We start from the raw sequence: 21,091 nt of genomic DNA on the forward strand, positions 1-21,091 counted from the left end.
GCGTTTCCTTAGGATTCTTCCAATGAATCTCAGTCTGGCATCTCCTTTACCGACGATCAACTTTATATGATCATTCCATTTTAAATCACTCCTAATGCGTACTCCCAGATAATTTATGGAATTAACTGCTTCCAGTTGCTGACCTGCTATTTTGTAGCTAAATGATAAGGGATCTATCTTTCTATGTATTCGCAGCACATTACACTTGTCTACATTGAGATTCAATTGCCATTCCCTGCACCATGCGTCAATTCGCTGCAGATCCTCCTGCATTTCAGTACAATTTTCCATTGTTACAACCTCTCGATACACCACAGCATCATCTGCAAAAAGCCTCAGTGAACTTCCGATGTCATCCACGAGGTCATTTATGCGTATTGTGAATAGCAACGGTCCTATGACATTCCCCCGTGGCACACCTGAAATCACTCTTACTTCAGAAGACTTCTCTCCATTGAGAATGACATGCTGCGTTCTGTTATCTAGGAACTCCTCAATCCAATCACACAATTGGTCTGATAGTCCATATGCTCTTACTTTGTTCATTAAACGACTGTGGGGAACTGTATCGAACGCCTTGCGGAAGTCGAGAAACACGGCATCTACCTGGGAACCCGTGTCTATGGCCCTCTGAGTCTCGTGGATGAATAGCGCGAGCTGGGTTTCACACAACCGTCTTTTTCGAAACCAATGCTGATTCCTACAGAGTAGATTTCTAGTCTCCAGAAAAGTCATTATACTCCAACATAATACGTGTTCCAAAATTCTACAACTGATCGACGTTAGAGATATAGGTCTATAGTTCTGCACATCTGTTCGACGTCCCTTCTTGAAAACGGGGATGACCTGTGCCCTTTTCCAATCCTTTGGAATGATACGCTCTTCTAGAGACCTACGGTACACCGCTGCAAGAAGGGGGGCAAGTTCCTTCGCATACTCTGTGTAAAATCGAACTGGTATCCCATCAGGTCCAGCGGCCTTTCCTCTTTTGAGCGATTTTAATTGTTTCTCTATCCCTCTGTCGTCTATTTCGATATCTACCATTTTGTCATCTGTGCGACAATCTAGAGAAGGAACTACAGTGCACTCTTCCTCTGTGAAACAGCTTTGGAAAAAGACATTTAGTATTTCGGCCTTTAGTCTGTCACCCTCTGTTTCAGTACCATTTTGGTCACAGAGTGTCTGGAAATTTTGTTTTGATCCACCTACCGCTTTGACATAAGACCAAAATTTCTTAGGATTTTCTGCCAAGTCAGTACATAGAACTTTACTTTGGAATTCATTGAACGCCTCTCGCATAGCCCTCCTCACACTACATTTCGCTTCGCGTAATTTTTGTTTGTCTCCAAGGCTTTGGCTATGTTTATGTTTGCTGTGAAGTTCCCTTTGCTTCTGCAGCAGTTTTCTAACTTGGTTGTTGTACCACGGTGGCTCTTTTCCATCCCTTACGATCTTGCTTGGCACATACTCATCTAACGCATATTGTACGATGGTTTTGAACTTTGTCCACTGATCCTCAACACTATCTGTACTTGAGACAAAACTTTTGTGTTGAGCCGTCAGGTACTCTGTAATCTGCTTTTTGTCACTTTTGCTAAACAGAAAAATCTTCCTACCTTTTTTAATATTTCTATTTATGGCTGAAATCATCGATGCCGTAACTGCTTTATGATCGCTGATTCCCTGTTCTGCATTAACTGTTTCAAATAGTTCGGGTCTGTTTGTCACCACAAGGTCTAATATGTTATCGCCACGAGTCGGTTCTCTGTTTAACTGCTCAAGGTAGTTTTCAGATAAAGCACTTAAAAAAATTTCACTGGATTCTTTGTCCCTGCCACCCATTATGAACGTTTGAGTCTCCTAGTCTATATCTGGCAAATTAAAATCTCCACCCAGAACTATAACATGGTGGGGAAATCTACTCGAAATATTTTCCAAATTATCCTTCAGGTGCTCAGCCACAACAGCTGCTGAGCCAGGGGGCCTATAGAGACATCCAATTACCATGTCTGAGCCTGCTTTAACCGTGACCTTCACCCACATCATTTCACATTTCGGATCTCCGTCAATTTCCTTCGATACTATTGCACTTCTTATCGCTATAAACACGCCTCCCCCTTCACTGTCCAGCCTGTCTCTGCGGTATACATTGCAATCTGAGTTTAGGATTTCATTACTGTTTACGTCTGGTTTCAGCCAACTTTCTGTCCCTAGTACTATATGGGCGTTGTGACCGTTTATTAATGAGTGCAGTTCTGGGACCTTTCTATAGACGCTCCTGCAGTTTACTATTAGCACATTAATATTGTTATTCCCTGTTGCATTTTGCCTACTCCTACCTTGCCGCGTCTCAGGAGGCGTCTTGTCGGGCCTAGTGAGGGAATTCTCTAACCTAAAAAACCCCCATGTGCACTCCACACGTACTCCGCTACCCTTGTAGCCGCTTCCTCACGCCTGACCTATTCAGGGGGACCCTACATTTCTCCACCCGATAGCGGAGGTCGAGAAATTTGCACCCCAGATCTCCGCAGAATTGTCTGAGCCACTGGTTTAAGCCTTCCACTCGGCTCCAAACCAGAGGACCGCGATCGGTTCTGGGAACGATACTACAAATAGTTAGCTCTGATTCCAACCCGCGAGCGAGGCTTTCCGCCTTCACCAATTCTGCCAACCGCCTGTACAAACTGAGGATGACCTCTGAACCCAGACGGCAGGAGTCACTGGTGCCGACACGAGCAACAATTTGCAGTCGGGTGCACCCAGTGCTCTCTATCGCCGCCAGCAGGGCCTCCTCCACATCTCAGATGAGACCACCTGGCAAGCAGACAGAGTGAACACTGGCCTTCTTCCCCGACCTTTCCGCTATTTCCCTAAGGGGCTCCATCACCCGCCTAACGTTGGAGCTCCCAATAACTAATAAACCCCTCCCCCCGTGTGCCTGCTCGGACCTTGCTGAAGGAGCAGCCACATGTCCACTCACAGGCAGAGCGGGCGATGCCACACGGCCAGCCTCCACATTGACCCTCCGCCTCGTGCGCCGCGAACGCCGCTGAACCCGCCACTCCCCTCGGGGAGAGGGTGGCCCAACCGCGCCCGGTACCCGCGAAGATGTCTCGACAGCAGGGACAGTGGGTGAAGCATGTAACACCAGGGTGTACCTTGCGACGCACCAGAGTCCCCACTGCCGCTACACTCCGAGGCAGCAGCCTGAAGACGGCTGACCGTGGCCATCAACACGTTCAGCTGTTCGCGAACAGCGGCCAGCTCCTCCTGCGTCCTTACACAGCAGTCACACATCCTATCCATCCTAAGGAATCAATTTACTGAAGAGAGTTGATCAACTTTTAACTAGACTGCTAAGTCACTAAAGGTGGCTGATTATTGACTAAACAGCGGTTGCTAGCCACTTCTTGTGGAAAACAATGAAAATACCACTACCTGTCTCTGGACTGTATTGAAAACAACACTAGCACTACTGGCACTATGGTTGACTCAAGGGACTCTGACTGTATTCAAAACAAACACAAAATCTATGGAACACTATTAATAGCACTCGGCAATTAAAGCTTCCTAAAAGCAAAAACACACGGAAGTAGAAGTGACAAGTAAGAAAAATACAGTTAATACTTAAATTAAGGTAGCTCGCTGCACAGCAGACGTGAAGCAGACGGCGGTTAGTCATTTTTCTCACGTATCCAGTCCCTTCCCTGTTCCCATCCCAGCACTACACAGCCGTCATTCCACCATCACACCCAGTCTTTTTTACTTCTCTCCTTTTCTGCTACTTCCCCCTCCCCTCCATCTAACCTGCAGCACTTCACTGTCCACCACTCCCATCATACTATCCCACCCTCTCCCCACCCCAGCCTCCTCCTTACCCTCACCCATTTACCACTCCCATCATGCACTGGTGCTGCTGCTCACAGTGTGGATTCAGTTGCCTGAGACTGCAGTTTTTTGTGTGTGTGTGTGTGTGTGTGTGTGTGCAGCAGCTTTCCTTCTCATAATATTGTTCCAGTCCAACCTGGATTTTCCATTATTTGATTGCTCAATGATTTAATTGTATTGACTATGAATATGGCAGAAAAAACATTGCAGAAAATAATGTGTTTTAATACATCTCAAGAGGTATGGGCAGAATTGCATACATTATTTGATGATGTTTCTGAAGATAAAGTTTATGATCTATATTTATGATTTTTTTTTTGGATATATGAAACATTCTAGTGATGTTATAACAACTCATACACAAAAGATGAAAAATATGTAGAATGATTTGAAGCAAGATGTAGAAAATAACCCAGAATTACCCCATTTATTTTTAATCTTTGAAATTTTAGGTACACAGACAGATGAGTATTTTTCATTGAAACCAAGTTGGATACCTATGTTAAAAAGTGATAGACCTGTTGATAATTTGATAACTCAACTTTGTGATTATGAGAGAGCTTTGTCAAGCAAAGAAGGAGATTCTACATCTCAAGAGGCTCTTATAAGTAACATTGAAACAGTTTCTAACCAACCACAGTGGAAAAAATTAAGTTAAAGTTGTCTGTCATTACTGTAAGATGCCAAATCATGTGGTTAAGAAATGCTGAAAGTGGATTGAGGGTGATCAACTACAAAAGCGTCAGAAAAGTGGTGTGTTCGAAGCTGAAAAAATTTCAAATACAAACACAATTCTCTTCACTGAAATGTCTGTTATGTTATCTGAGCGTGATACTCAATGCTGGTTTGTATATAACAGTGCAACAAGTCATATTACCAATACTGAAAATTCTTTCAAGACATCTGAAGCATTTTCTATGACACGTACAACTACATCAGCACATGGTGATACTGCTCAGGCCGTTGGAAAGAGCACAATAGAAATGGAAGCCAGCAGTGAATGGAAAGTGGCACAAAATCACTTTGAGTGGTGTATGGTGTGTACCAAATATTAAAAGAATCTGCTTTCAGTCTTACCAGCAAAAGACAAAAATCCAAAAAGAAAATTTTCATCCACAACAGAAAGGTGTTATTTTAAAACTGGTGATGTCTAAAAACTAGTTGGCTATCGTGATCGTTATAGAAGACTGTTTAAATTAATGATGAGAAGCATTCCTGTTGAAGTTAATAGTTAATGAAATCAGTGGGGGGGGGGGGTTGCAATTGTACCATTAAAGATTTGTACATCAAAGTAAGTGAAATGTCAAGATGCCAATCTCCAAGATCTTAAGCATAAACATGGGATTGGACTCTAAGCTCTGCGAAGGCTGTATTTACAGTAAACCACATCAGCTACCATTTGGTACTAGTAAGAGTGCTTCTGAACTGGGAGAGCCTATTCACACATATGTATATGGTCCTTTTGAAAAGCCCAATTCTGGATATCGCCACTTTGTGTTATTCAAAGATGATTAAAGTAAATTTTGAGTTGTTTACTTCATCAAGAAAAAAACCAGAAGTTCCTATTAAACTGAGGCAGAACTGCTGGGCACACAATTAAAAACCTCGTAACTGTCAAGAGTTCAACAACAAAAAGACAGGAGAGATTTTACAGAAGGAGGGCATCATCCTAAGTTTTGCTATGCCGTACACTCCACAGCAAAGTTGATACAATAAAAGACAAAACTGTACTCTTGTTGAAACAGCCAGGGCTATGAAGCATGCTGGTGAAAACATTCCTCAGTCATTTTCAGCTGAAATGATAAATTCTGCAGCATACATCCTGAATTGAATGAGACCTTCCAACATTTTAGGGACATCTCCATATGAAACATGGTACTGAAAGAAGCCTGGCGTGAAGCATCTATGTATTATAGGGTCTTAATGTTATGTCCACATCACGAAACAATTAAGGGTGAAAATCGATGGAAAAGCAGTAAAAGGAATTGTGATTGGCTATGACCATGATCATGGTTATCGTATCTGGTGTGAAGAAAATCATGAGTTAATGAGACCACAGGATGTTATTTTTGATGAGAAAATTATGCAAAAGTAAAGTCCAGTAGTTCTTGTGGATCTTGATCTCCCTCGTTGGAAGTCTCAAGAGCCATCAGACAAAATCAAGAGCGAAGTGAAATTTAGTTTTCCAAGAGGAAATGAGTTTGATAATTACGACAATTTACAGGATAAAACCCAAGAGAGTTTATAACAATCTGATAATGGAAGAATTGAGCCACAACTGCATGAACGTTTAACAGAAAAATGACCAAAAAGACTTCAAGACTGTGTAATGCAGTTAATGACCTTTGACGAAAGCAGCAATGTATCAAGAAATGGTGGAACATCAAGAAAATGGAAATTGGATTTTGGAAGATTTACCACTTGGAAAGAGGGCAATTCCATGTAAGTGGATCTGAAAACTGAAGACAAATGCTGATGGATTGGATAACAGAGTCAAAGCAAGACTGGTTATCAAAGGACTTTCTCAAAAGAAAGGTACTGATTATGAACAAAGCTTCAGCCCTGTGGCAAACATGTAGACTATTTGAACATTACTCAGCATTGCAGCCAAAGAGAAGATCAACATTGCATAAATAGATGTGACTAGCACCTTTCTTCACAGTGACCTGAAGGAAATAATATTTATGACACTACCTGAAGGTATAATGGTGGTTCCGGAAGTACGTCAATTAATGAAAAGCTTATATTGCCTGAAACAGGCACCCCACTGGAATGTGAGATTCACTTATGTGATGTACATGATGTGTGGGACAAAACCAGACACAGCATATGCTATTGGAGTAGTATCTAGATGTCTTGAAAATCCAACAGAGCATGATGTAACAAGGGTAAACACAATATTTTGCTATTTTAAAGGCACATGGACTTATTTACAAAAGCAGAGAGGATAAAGGCATTTTTGAATGTATAGTGATGCCAATTACTGAGCTGATTTAGGGACAGGACGATGTACCTCCAGTGTTCTCTGCCTGTACTTCAGTGGACCTGTCAGTTGGACGAGTCTGTGACAAACTTCAGTTGCAATCTCTACTACAGAAGCTGAAGATGTAGCGGTTAGTAAAGCAGCACGAGAAATGGTCTGGATGAATTAAAAGCTGTTGTTAGACTCGCACTGACTCCTGAACTTCACCGATGTACAAAACATTTGTCTCAGACACTTTTTTGTTTGAGAAGTAGTTACAGCTAGTGAAATTACCGTTCAAGAGAAGTTACAGAAAATCAGCTTGAAGATTTATTATCATCATCATTATTTGCTGCCCAACTAAGATAGTTGTGCAAAAATATGAGAACGTCTAAGTAATTAAATAGGGCAGACTGTTAAAGTTTTGCATTGTGAACAGTTTTATCTAATAACTTCGTTCACATTTAAATATCTCTGTCTTACCAGACACGTTTCTATGGAAAATTTGTGTCATTCCTAAATAACCAAACAACAACAACATGTTTTTGCCAATGGATGTAAATAGAAATACGTTGTTTACAATGTAAAACCACTCGATTAATGTTGGAAGTGAATGCTTTGGTTGATGAAGAAATTTAATTTTACCCACTTCTGTTAGGGTTGCTGAAATCCCAAGTATTTAAACAAGTAATAATGTCCAGACACACATCACCTCTAGATGGATAGTAAAATGCAACAAACAGCCCAAATGTGCTTATCAAATTCATGAACACACTCCGCCTTACTTTCTGACCTAAAAGCACACATTAGCCACTGCTCATTAGGCTATAATTTTTTTACACTTGTTGCATCTGGTAACTGAGGGACACTCCATATAAGGGTTGAAATTTTCAGTAACAGTCTGTGGAATAAGTAAATGTTAGGGTTGACTCATATGTAATAGGATGTCTCTCCCTCGCACTGCCTTTTCAATTTAACTGCCATGATCATTCTTGCCTGTAAATAATTACAACTACTTCACTACCAGTATGGAAAATCATCAAATTCTATTCGAAGGACAATACATATTAATTTCAATCAGCTATTGTTCACTCTTCAACTTCTTGTTGCTACTTAAGAAAAAAGGCATTTAACATCTCCACTTTCTCATTTTTAATTATTCTGGTTTTAAGCACACAAGTCTTCACAATAATAAAATTACTAACTGGTTTTGCACCCAGTTCTGTAATTCATGCACAATAACATGCAATCACTGATTCCATTCGACTTCCCTTGACAATGTCAAGAGAGACAATCTCCACTTGGCTGGTAATCTACAACAAACAGTTCTAAAGTGCTCATCAAATTCATTAACTTACTCTTTCATAATTTTTGACCTAAATTGCGCATAATAATTTTTGATACTGTACTAGGTAACTGAGGCAATGTTACATCCACGAGATGACTTTTCAATCACCATCTGGCGAATGGTAGCCTCACTTAAATTTTTATTTAAACCTATTGGTTCCAAAGCATTCAACTATAAGTTTCTACCAACACAGCTCTTCTTTAGCTTTACGTCCTCAACAATGAAGCTACTACTAGCATACATAGCCACCCTAGAATGATCAGCTCATTTCTGACACTGTGCACTCATTCACCATGTCCAGGTACTCAATTTGTTTGTGCTATTTACATTCTGATTCCACAAGTCAGTGCTCACTGATAAATTAAGGAGGCCTACACACCTGGCTTTACTTCCTCACTAATGGATGACAATACATCAAGTTTTCTCTGAGACATTTAATATTACTCTAGCTGTAACTACTCCTGCATTTAGTTTAGTACTCCTACGTCTGTAGCAGTTATTATGATGTGCTAGGAGTTGCAACATAAAGAGGAAAATACGTACCTTGTCTATCCTTTCGGGATTTGGAAAGAGTTTTGTTTGCTCCTTAGATTCATGTTCCATTGTAAGTAGCATGTTGCGTTCTTTCAGCAGAACAAACCTGTTACATAAATTTAATCAGGCTATGTGCGACTATTTCACAAGGTTTCCTCTCTATAAACAGACAGTAGTGTTCATGAATTTACCATAACTTATGCAGATCGGTGTTGCTCTTTATTCGCAGTTCCTCTTTCCTCCATGCTCTTCCGACTCTCACTTGATTTTCACCCCAATTTTCCTTCTTGTCAAAAAACTCCATCAGATCGTTCCTCACAGGTGTTGTTTGCAGGCCGGCAGTTTGGCATTTCAGCGTGCTATGCATTAAAAGATAAAGTCAAATTACACAGACTTGTTTCCAACAAAAAATATTATTTCGTGCGACAGAGGTTCCAGAGTTTGAGGGAGCAATCATTCTTTTCACTGTTACGTGCACAGCATCTGCACGATATTTCAGCTTAATTTACAGGCCGTGGGACTCAGAAACTCCCCACACTTAATGTTTGTTAGCGGTAACAAGTAAGGGGTGTAGCAGGCAGTAAACAGTAACTGAACTATAGGTTATGTTCACAAACCTTGCTTTAAAACAACTGCTAGGAGGGGGTTTGCCACTTGTAACGATCGTTAAAGATGAGAACATTTTTGTTATGGCGCTCGAAGAACAGGTAGTGCTCGCAATCCTCGTTATGTTAAACATTCTAATGCTAATCACTCTCCTCTTCGTAGTTTGGCTCTCAAAACAAGTAAACACTTCTATCTCGAAAAGCCGGTGATAGAGTATCTTCGAGAACTATCTTTGAAATGTATTGGATGACAGAAAGGGAAATTTAAATGCCTATGATTCTGTGAGAACAAGACGAATGGAAATGTAACGACCGCTAGAACCATGGAATTACACGTTTTATACTGCAATGAACGTTATTTATAACTATTCTCATGGTGAGTCAAGCATTTTATCCTCTAATCGTACTGTATATATGTGTTTAAATGCCGGTATGCTTCATATAAATTTTATAGAATGTTTTGCGACTACATTTCACCAAGTCTGCATTCTGAGCAGAACGGGTAAATTTTTTAAAAGAACATTGCTCTTTGTATATCTACAACATTTTTTGACTCTTGTAGCATTGTTTCGTAGTTAATCGATTAGCCGCTACAACCCCATCTTAATTTCAGCATACAGCACGATAATTATGTGGAAGCATCTACAACGCAATTTTTAAAGACGTAGAAAGGAGCACGTGAACAAGCAAGAATGACACCGTTCGATGATTTTATGTACCTGATCAACTCTGTACTATTGGGAGAAGAACCGGTAGGTAAATTGCGCTTTGTTTTAGTGTGCCGCAGGAGGGCGGGGACTGTCAAAAATACGTATAGTTGTCGATGTTTCTTGGAGAAGTTTGATGCCGATGATATCCGATTGACGTGAAGGGCATAAATAGCTAGCCTTTATACTGTTATTTATACTCTTGTGTGTAGACGTTAGACATATTTTTCCATTCTTTGTGTAACTGAGGTAAGCCCACTGGACACAATGTTACTCTTGTAAAAGAGCAGTTTGCCACTTTGCAATGCTCTAAATGATTTGTGTCTGGTGCCAAGTAGTCATGCGATCTACCACCACTGAATGCCTATGTGTTAGCCTACAGGCTCTTGTCGTGCCTGAACAGTGGTGCTATGCTCTTACATGTTTCCGTGTTTTTGGTGTTATTTTCTGCTTGCTTATGCCTGTATTACGGCATTAAGTATCATTTGCCTACGTTTTCAGGTCAGCACTGATGTATGCTTTTCTGGTTGAATGGTATGTATGCCATGTGAAGTTGTCAAAGTAGACTTTTTTTTTGCTGTTGGATGGTCCGTGATTGAAACCAGCACGGAACAAATTTATTGTAAGACAGCATGGTGTGTATCCTGCATTTCTTCAAGTATATCGATTAAATCCATGCATTTTAGTAGATCTAAGAGATCTGATCATCAATGAGCAACTTTAGCTCTATATGACATGGTGAAGAAACCTGTGGACTCTCTTCCTCGGTGTTTGTCACCAATGCTGGGGGCAGTGTTACAAAGTATTAGCCTGATGTGTCTGGAGGTGACTTATTTTTTGTCCAGTGAACTTACTGTCAAATTGTACTCTATTGCTGTATATGTGTAATTTATCCAATTCAGAACCCATTCCTTGTAAAAACTTTTAATTCACATCGCAAATCATCAAGAAATGTTTGGGTAATTCACTTCTTCACTTACGAGGTCTGATAGAAAAGTATCCGACCTTTGGCCAGGAAAAAAAAAAAACTGGCTTGTCTGGAGCATTGGACACCTAATCACCCTCAGATAATTCCTGTTGGAAGTGTGCCAAAAAAGCCTCTTTTTGTATTGGAGTTCAGCTTGGATGTCATTACTGCCATAATGTCCTCTCTTGTCTGAAATTGCTTTCCTTTCAAGGGCGTCCCGAACATTGGGAACAGCATGAAGTTGCAGGGGGTCAAATCAGGAGAGTAAGCACGAGAAGCACAGGAATCTGGTTTTTCACCAAAAAAGTCTGAATCCAATGTGAGGAATGTGCTGGAGCGTTGTCATGATGGAGTGCCAATTTCCTGTTGACCACAAGCCTGGTCCTTACACCGATGGAGCACATTCCTGTAGTACTCTTTGACGATTGTTTGATCCTATTGTGTGCACTTATGGTATACTACACCACAGGAGTCGAAGAAAGGGTAGTCATCACTTTTGACGTTGCTACATGCGTGGCGGGCTTCTCGGTCTGGGTGACAAGGAATGCTTCCTCTGTGACGACTGGGATTTGCTTTCCAGGTCGTACCCGTACGCTGAGGACTCGACATCAGTGATTATGGTGTTTGTGATGTCGGGTCACTGTTTGTGGAGTTCAGAATTTCCTTTGAGACTTCAACACAAAGTTGCTTTTGCTCCGCCACCAGCAGCTTCGGCACAGATTTCGTCAACACTCTCTTCGTGGACAAATCTTCAGCTGCAATGGATTGTGCCGAAAAAGTGATGTGCACCTCTTCTGCACTTTCTTTGGTGGTCACACGATGGTGCCATGTTACTTCAGTGGTCACTTTGGGAATGATGTGGTTATTTTGGCACGTCGACAGCTGACCAGAGCATGGCTCACTCTCTACCGACGTGCAGCCTTTTGTGAACTGGTTGTACCATTTCTTAATCTGTACGATGCCAATAGCATCGTCACTGAAAGGCGTCTGAATCTTCTGAATGTTTTCCACCTGACTGATGGCCAGTTCCTGGCAAAATTTGATGCAACAGCACTTCTCCAGTCATTTCGTGATTTCTCTTGCAGTGAAAAGTGGACATGAGCACTACACACCACCTCACTCGACTGCTGCTTATCGGCAGATTATGCTATCAACAGGTGGGGGGAAAAAAAAATCACACTTGCGCATGAAGGTTTGAGCTCAGTCCGGGCAAGCGCTCCAAACTGAAATCCATTAAGTGTTCGTAAAAGAAAAAAGAAGGGTGGATGCTTTTCTAACAGACCTTGTATATGAATGTGTGGTAGCTGTTCTTTTGGAAATGCCCGGAAGAACAGAAACCACGTATTCATATAACTCATTTGTCTCGATGGGCAACAAATCCACAACCTTCAGTGCGGATGCGTGACAGCGTTCGACCTCCGGCAGGAACCTAAAAAATTAGCGACCGCGGAGGACACGGACGGGAAATGTGGATAGGTGGTGCTAGGTGGAAATGTGGGTCGACCTGGTGGTATGTTGAGATAGTTTGTGCCTTTGCGATAGCGATAAACACTGTGTCTCAGTGGTACAGTGGTTAATGCATCTGTCTAGTAAACAAGAGATCCCAGCCCGGCACACATTTTTGCTTATCACCACCAATTCTGCACGAAGTCCCGATGCAGAAGATACCATCAGTTCCTTTCCTTTCCTCCCCCTGCACCTTCAGTTTATTTTTCTCATTTGGTTTTTATGATTCTGGCTTTTGTAATAACCACATTGAGAGTCTGTATTATTACTATTTACTTAAATATTTGCATGAAGTTGGACTAAACATATATATTGTACAATTATTTGATGTTTCTGTGTAATGAGTATCTTGTATTAAGCCACTGTATCTGTCCCATCCAAAGTGGCAGAACTGTCGTATTTACTTCTAAGGCAAGTAAAAGATTCATAATTCATATAGACCTAATGGCTTAATTAGTCAGTCAGACATCAAGAGACTTCCATATTGCCCGAAGAATACAAATAAAATTATTTTTTATTTGTTGAAAGTGTTTCACTGATGGTCTTGGTGCAACTATTGTCCAAAGCAGTCATGATCCTTGTATTTTGTGACTGTAGTTCTGTCTTTTTATTGATTCATCCATAAGTGATAGCATTGGACTATCTCTCTGCCAACTGATATTCAGCTGTAGTGAATACCACTAGCCGTCAATGTATTCTTTGAAGTATGGTCGTACGTATGTAGTTAGCACCTGTGATGATGATTTTGTTTCTGTATCATTCGTATTGTTAGACGATACGTCATTTAGCTGTGTGGGCAGTAGCTCAGATAGTGTTTTATACTAGACCTTTGTGTATAGGACTTCACAGTACTGCCCCTTCTTGATGTAAGTTATGCTGACATACTGATCGGTAGTGTAGTGTGGGGTTTAGGTTATGTTGGAAGATGATAGTTTGGTTGTAAGTTGGTGAAGTTCGTGGTAATGACATGGCAGTTTTTTCTTATTCCATAGTTACAGTTACATCTGCTGAAAACCTCTAGTTTTCCACTGTGGCCTGATATTTTCAAATTTTTGGTATGTTTCAAGGCATTAATTACAACAACATTCCTGGGTCAAGAGGAATTTTCAGTACAAGTAGTCAGCTTTGGCCAGTGACATAACATTAATAGCTGCTCTCACATCATCTTACTTACGGCCTTGTCGCACATTTCCTAAGTCGCCGGTCAAAGCAGATGACTCGTATTGAACATTCCTCTATATTTGCATTCCCCGCGAGAAAACCGTATCCCTTTGGAGGTCCCATTTGTTTCCTGGCCTTTTGTTGTGTTTATGTTTTCAGATTGTTATTGACATTATCTGTGTTTGTTTGTTGAGTGTTGTCTCTCTGCCATTTTTATGTTGTCATCAATCTGTGGACACAGTATTTGGTTTGCTAATCCTTGATATGGCAGTCTTTTAAACTTTGTCTCATCAAGTCATTGAGTAATTGTACCACTTTTCTAGAAAATACTATGTCAGTTTGTCACATACAGGGTGATTCAACGAGAAAGAACAGATTTCAATTGTTTATTACAGACAAACTGTGAAAGATAGAAACACATTGTGCCTGTCACTGGATAGAGGAAGGTTTTCACTCAATACAAAGTATAAGGACCATGCGTCACGTGAGAAACATTGAACTGACAGTCGGTTTCATTCCACACGTGAATCAACAGGTCTATGTTTATTGAATTAACAGCTTCATCAATTAGATTTGTCAGCTCTTGAAGAGTAGCTGCTGTAGGGAGGAAAAACAGTCTCTCTAATGGGATGTGATCAAAAAGTACTGGAAATTTTCGTTTTTCTTAAACAGACTTTATTTATTCATCAGCATCAACTTTGTCCTCATCAGAGTAATCACCCTTAGATACAATATACTTGTGCCAGCACTTTTTCAGATCTTGAAAGCACTCCTGAAACTAACTTTTTGTTATGGTGTTAAGCTTCTTCAGTGATTCAGTTTTTATCTCATCAGTGATGGCAAAATGATAGCCTTTCATGGTGCTCTGTAGCTTGAGAGTTGAAAGAAGTTGCAGGTGGTAATGTCCAACAAATATGGTGTCTGAGGCAACATGGTGGTTTTCTTTTTGCCAAAAAATCGTGAACAAGCATTGAGATTTCAGCAGCAGTGTTATTGTGATGCAGTTTCCACAAGTGATTCTACCACAATTCTGGTAGTTTTCATCGGATTGCTTAACGCGAGTGGTGCATAACCTCCAGGCAGTATTCCTTATTGACCACATGACCGTGACGCTGGAACTCTTGATGCACTATCCCATTGTAACCGAAGAAAACTGAGAAGAACCTTTACATGTGATCGAATTTGTCAATTTTTTTTCTGGTCTTGGCTCTTCAGGCAGTTTCCATTGGGACAACTGAGCCACGGTTTCAATGTTGTACCTGTGTACCCGTGTTTTGTCAGCCGTAAGAACCTTCTTTGGAAGTTCTGTATCATTATCGACTTCATTCAACACTTTCACGACATCGTTTCAGATCAAAATTCAACAATTTCAGAACAAACTTTGCTGCTACATGTTTTATGCCCAAAACATCCAAAAGAAATTGCTTGGAATGAGCCGGAGGATATGCTGACACCGTCACCAGCTTCTCAGATGGTGATTCGGTGATTTGCCTGAACAATGTTTTGTTTTGTTTTTCCACATTGTCATCCGGTTAAAACCTGTGTCTGGGCATCTTGATTTAGATTTTCCACGATTTCCCTAAATTGCTTTAGGCAAATGCCGGCATGGTTCCTTTGAAAGGGCACAGCTGACTTCTGTCCTTCCTATTCTGATTGGACTGATGACCTCGCTGTTTGGTCCCATTGCCCCAAATTGACGAACTAACCACATTGTTATCAGTAAATGATGTGCTAGGGCATTGAGAACAGTCTTTGTCTTCAGTGTTTCTCGATCCTTTTCAAAACGTTTATACCGCACATAACCTTTCGTCTTACTCGTAGCAGATTTGCCAGAAGCCACAGTTAACATTTTCGAGCAAAATTCAGTGCAATTTGAACCATCTTTTTCAAAAGTGAGAATTCACCCAGGAATCAGAAACACACATAATGTTTTGGACTGTCAAGAATCAACAAAATATTCAAAGCAGCTGAAAATGCAAACATACATCAGGAACTTGAGTACCACAAGATAAAAAAAGGTGAAAATCAGATGCATGAATCCTGTGTAATTAAAAAATTTCCATTACTTTTTGATCACACCTCATATGTACTGACACAGATGACAATCACAAGGTATGAGGTTTGGTGGTCTGGGAGGCCAAAAGCAATGAACAAGATCTTGTTGTCCACCTCTTTCAATCCAACATTGTCAGATGGTGTTAAGATAATTCCGTGTCTCAAGGTGAAAGTGAGAGGGGGTGCAATCGTGTATAAAAATGAAATCGTTGGAATCTGTGTGGAGTTGAGGAAACAACCAATTTTGCAGCACATCCAGGTACGACATTCCTGTTGCAGTTCCCTCTGCAAAAAAGAAAGGTGCTTAAACATAGTGAACAGAAGCAGCACAAAAAAATTCAGTTTTGGTGAATCACTTCAGTGTCTGACAACAACACCAGAATTTTGTGACCCCAAAATTCTTAATTATGGTGGTTTGTTTTATCTGATAGATGAAATGTCGATTCATCCAAAAAGATGAATCATTCGGAAAAAAGTTTCCTCTGCCATATCCTGGAGAACTGAAGTACAAAATTCATACTTTTACTTATGGTCACTGGGAGGCAGTTGCTGCAGTAACTGCAACTGGTGAGGCTCCATATAGAGACATTGTTTCAGAACACACCACTCCATTGTTTGAGGAAGTTGAAGTTCCTGGTCTCCCTGTCTTGTGGACTTTAGAGGACTCCGTGTGAGTGCATCTGGGATCCGCTCGACATTTTCATTAGTCGTGTGTGGCCGACCAGTGCCCTTCCATTTGAATATGCAACTAACTTCCAAGAATTTTTTATGCCAGTCCATAAATCTACTTGGCCAGAGGCAGTTCCTGGTGAATCGGTTTAGCGCAAACTCCAGCAGACAAACTGACTTCTCTTGTGGTGCAGTCACCATGTTGCTGTAAACTAACAGTGCAGCTGTGTGAAAGCTTTGAATCTTCTTCTATTCGCTGACAGATGCAATGTGTTTCTATCTTCTATAGTTTGTCTGTGATAAACAATAGAAATCTGTTCTTTTGTTTTGAATCACCTGGTATAATGGCAGTAGATGCTGTCTTTCTTAAGCTGTGAAAGATTGCCAAGTACATTCCTCTAGATTTCAGCCTATATGATATAACAGCTAGCAAGGAGGATTGTGGTATCTTTCTTACAAAACTTTGTGGTTTCAGTTGCCTGAGACTGCAGTCGTGTATGTGAGTTGCGTTTGCGTGAGTGTGTGTGTGCGTATGTGTATGTGTGTCTGTTGTTGACAAAGGCCATTGGCCAAAAGCTTTAAGTGTGAAAATCTTTTTGTTGTGCCTATCTGCGACTCAGACATATATGGTGAGTAGCAACTTTCCTTCTGATAATATTGTTACAAAACATTGTGTATTTTATGTGCAAGAAAAAAACAAAACAATGGAACATGTACCGACAGGGTTGTGTAATAACTGCAGAATGTGACAGCACATTTCATATGAAGGATGCCACAGATGAAGGAAATTTTCACTCTGCAACAGGGTGTGCGCTGATATGAAACTTCTTGGCAGATTAAAACTGTGTGCTGGACCGAGACTCGAACTCGGGACCTTTGCTTTTCGCGGACAAGTGCTCTACCGTCTGAGCTACTCAAGCACAACTCGCGTCCTGTCCTCACAGCTTTACTTCTGCCAGTACTCGTCTCCTACCTTCCAAACTTTACAGAAGCTCTTCTGCGAAACTTGCAGAACTAGCACTCCTCGAAGAAAGGATATTGTGGAGACACGGCTTAGCCACAGCCTGGGGGATGTTTCAAGACTGAAATTTTCACTCTGCAGCGGAGTGTGCGCTGATATGAAACTTCCTGGCAAATTAAAACTGTGTGCCCTACTGAGACTCAAACTCAGGACTTTTGGCTTTCACGGGCAAGTGCTCAGTTTTAATCTGCCAGGAAGGTTCACATCAGGACACACTCTGCTGCAGAGTGAAAATTTCATTCTGGAAACATCCCCCAGCCATGTCTCCGCAATATCCTTTATTCCAGGAATGCTAGTTCTGTAGGTTTCACAGGAGAGCTACTGTAAAGTTTGGAAGGTAGGAGACGAATACTGGTAGAAGTAAAGCTGTGAGGATGGAGTGTGAGTTGTGATTGGGTAGCTCAGATGGTAGAGCACTTGTCCGCGAAAGGCGAAGGTCCCGAGTTCGAGTCTCGGTCTGGCACACAGTTTTAATCTGCCAGGAAACCACTGCTGTTTGGATTCGCATGCTTTGTTGTATCATTAGAAACTAGTTTAGCAACTACCGTATTGGCCTGAATTTAATCCACTCTCAAATATACACCACACCCCTAATTTTGAGGAGGAAAAAATGGGAAAGCTCTGTTTGGAAAAAAAATTGTGCCTTGCAGACACTGTTAATAATATTGCCAGAGTTAATCATATATTTTTAACATAGTAATGTAAATAAATTACTCAGAAATACGAGCACTGTAACTTAAGTTTCTGTTAACTATCAGTATTTATTTTGTCGTCTATTCACTTGTCTCGCAAAGACTATTGTCCTTGCTGCCATCGAGGGTATTAGACATGCAGCACTTCTTGAGCCATTGATGTTAAAATCTGATGATATTGTGTGCCGCAAAGAGAGAATCTACTTGCATATAAGGCTGACTGATGGCTTTTTAATTGTGCGAGATGGATTAGAATCTGACAATATTGTGCACCATGCAGAGAGAATCGATTTGCACACAAAACTGACTGACGTTTTTTTTAATCTCGTTAGATGGATTGTCTGCATGATACCATTATAAAAGCAAATCAGCATAGTATTTTCAGAGACTGTCTTTAAATTGCTTGTTTACAACAACATCAAGCTCCTGCAGTTTTAAAGTCCACACCTTCATATATAGGGCCTAGGTCTCTCTTCATTGCAGCAGCTAAGGGATGACCACTACAGGTGCAGTTCCACTAATACGAAAATATTTGTATGGTTGTGCAGTTCAGCTGCATGCTAATATTTCGTGGCCATATTTTGGGGGGAAAAGTGTGGCTTATATTTGGGGTGATAAGATATTACTCGCACTTCACTTGTCTAATCTAGCACTTTTTAAAATGGAGTAATGCTGGTAAAATAATTGTTCTCATTTTTCCTTTGCAAAAGGTACGAATTGCCCTCAGAGAGGATACTTCCATGTACTGTTTGCATGATTGGAGAAATAGCCACTGCACATGCTATTCCAGTTATTTCCATATGATAATTGCGTGGTCTGTAAGGGTAGGTCAGTAAATATGCTGAAAATGTCAAAGGGGTCTATGAGAGTAGATCAGTAAATAAGCTGCAAATGTCAGTTTACCTTGTACCCCATTTAAATGACGTGTGCATATTTTTCCAGCAGATAGCAGCAGATGTATGCTTGTCGTAGAGGGTGTGGGACATCGTGAGGCAGCCAGTGTAAGATGCTGGATGTGTACTGCATGAGTGTACACAAGTAGGTCAATATGCGGTCGTGTTTTTTGTGGGCCGAAGAACTTACCGACAGTAAGTCTCCCGGGGGGGGGGGGTTTCTGGGTGACTTTTCAAACCCAACCCCTTTCCCTATAGCTCTCCAGTTTCTTTCCCTTTACCTCTCTTCCTTTCCTTCAACTCTTCTGCCAGAAGAAGAAGCCACTGGCTCCAAAAGCTTACATAAGTAAAAAAATTTTTTTTATATATATGTTCTCCTGCCGCCACTTGGTTAATAGGCTGCTTTATCTATCCAGTTACATTAGATCATTCATAATGATTGGTGTGTGATGATCGATGACGTAGCCCTGCATGTTGACTGAGCAACACGAAATTAACAGAATTGGTCTGTCTTTCCGACACCTCATTTAGTACTCTGAGGAAGAAGAGGACCTCATTGCACAATTTTTTTTACAGAGGACAAGTCTAGAGTCCTCCTCTTTCAACTAGAAACAAAATGATTATCCATGACGTGGAAACATTTCGCCTTCCCAATAACAGAGAAGTACAGGACTATTCCATCAGCCTGTAAGGTTACACGTACTGTGTTTTGCACTATGCAAGAGGTCATACTGATGAAATTTCAGCGTCACAGTGGGACCGTGAACGTTGCATCGTTCCCCCTCCCCTGAAAGGGTTCAAAATGGCTCTGAGCACTATGGGACTTAACATCTGAGATCATCAGAGCCCTTGAACTTAGAACTACTTAAATCTAACTAACCTAAGGACATCACACACATCCGTGCCCGAGGCAGGATTTGAACCTGCGACTGTAGCAGTCCCGCGGTTCCAGACTGAAGTACCTAGAACCACTGGGCCACAGCAGCCGGCCCCCTGCCTGGCGGCCCACAGCTCGTTTGTGGGTACGCGTGTGATGTGCACAGATCCCCGACCTAGTGCTGCCTTTCTTCTCTCCCAGGCCGCTTTCTTTTCCCCATATCCACTCCTTCCCATTGTAGCTCCTCCCACGTCTGCCCCTCCTGTTCTTCCTCCTTCAATATTTCCCTTTATGGCTACTTGGCTGTTCCCTCAATTCTGCTATTTCTTTTTGGTCTAGTTTCTAGTGTTTCCACTCATCCTCCCCCCACCCCACCCCCTCCCGAGCCCCTTCTCCTGCCCTCCTTTGGAGTTTGACCCCCCCCCCCCCTTTCGAAATTCTGCTTCTGTAGTGTGAGCCTTTTAAGGAGCAGCTCAGTGCCTAGCATATCCAGTGTGGGTTCCTCTTCCTTCCGTGCTGTAGCCCCCTCTCCCCCCTGCTAGGTCACCAGCATGTGGTGCAGTTCTTATAGGCCCATATGGTTGACATCGTAGGAATCACACTTCTGGTACCTGAGCTGTGATTGCCTCGTGTATGCCTAAGAGTGGTTGCTCACCTTTTTGGGGCACTGACATTCCTGGCGACGACTGTCGAGCCGGGTGGTCCTCGGTGCGGCTGTGTGGTACCCGCGGGATGAGCCTGTGATCGGAGTGGGTGGTACCGGGCTGGACGCTCTGCACAGAAAGCGTGCCGAGCTCTGTGCTTCTGGCTGCTCTTCCGCAGCTGTGCCTTCGTACAGAAACAGTTCTCTCTCTGCTCCTCCTTTTGTTTCCCCAGTCTTCCCTTCCCTAGCCATCCCCTGGGAGAAGAGCCAGGCCCACTGGCTTGGGAAAAAACCTTTTTCACATTACTTGGTTTCACTCAAGACACACAGGAAAACTTTTGCCACAACCAAACTGCCCCCTTTTTTTTTAAAGAAAAAAAAAGAACATATCTTTTAAGGGAAGTTGACTCAGTAAGATATGACTTGGTTCCCTACTGAGTAAAACCTCTTCTGCCAGTCAGTCAGCTTTCCTTTGTGCTTGCAAGCACTCAGTGGATGCTCTGATGAGCATTACTCCTCACCAGTCCTTGTGTATGACACAGGGCATTATTTGCACAGGGACA

At 41.7% G+C, this 21,091-nt stretch overlaps 2 protein-coding genes across 2 annotated transcripts in view; one reads left to right on the forward strand and one right to left on the reverse strand.

The window, feature by feature from the left end:
• LOC126213263 (39S ribosomal protein L47, mitochondrial) overlaps positions 1-9,482 on the reverse strand; it is a 58,390-nt gene extending 48,908 nt beyond the window's left edge. Inside the window, exons 1-3 of the mRNA XM_049940925.1 lie at positions 9,350-9,482; positions 8,924-9,091; positions 8,742-8,838 (exon numbers count right to left, since the gene is read on the reverse strand). Coding sequence (XP_049796882.1) covers positions 8,742-8,838; positions 8,924-9,091; positions 9,350-9,471 — 387 coding nt within the window. The 5' untranslated portion in view covers positions 9,472-9,482. The remainder of the gene's footprint in view (positions 1-8,741; positions 8,839-8,923; positions 9,092-9,349) is intronic.
• Positions 9,483-9,582: 100 nt separating this feature from the next.
• Positions 9,583-21,091, forward strand: part of LOC126213265 (uncharacterized) — a 44,406-nt gene continuing 32,897 nt past the window's right edge. Inside the window, exons 1-2 of the mRNA XM_049940926.1 lie at positions 9,583-9,713; positions 9,951-10,089. Coding sequence (XP_049796883.1) covers positions 10,030-10,089 — 60 coding nt within the window. The 5' untranslated portion in view covers positions 9,583-9,713; positions 9,951-10,029. The remainder of the gene's footprint in view (positions 9,714-9,950; positions 10,090-21,091) is intronic.

Source organism: Schistocerca nitens, chromosome 11 (assembly GCF_023898315.1).
Source record: "Schistocerca nitens isolate TAMUIC-IGC-003100 chromosome 11, iqSchNite1.1, whole genome shotgun sequence".
In the NCBI taxonomy this organism is placed as follows: Eukaryota; Metazoa; Arthropoda; class Insecta; order Orthoptera; family Acrididae; genus Schistocerca; species Schistocerca nitens.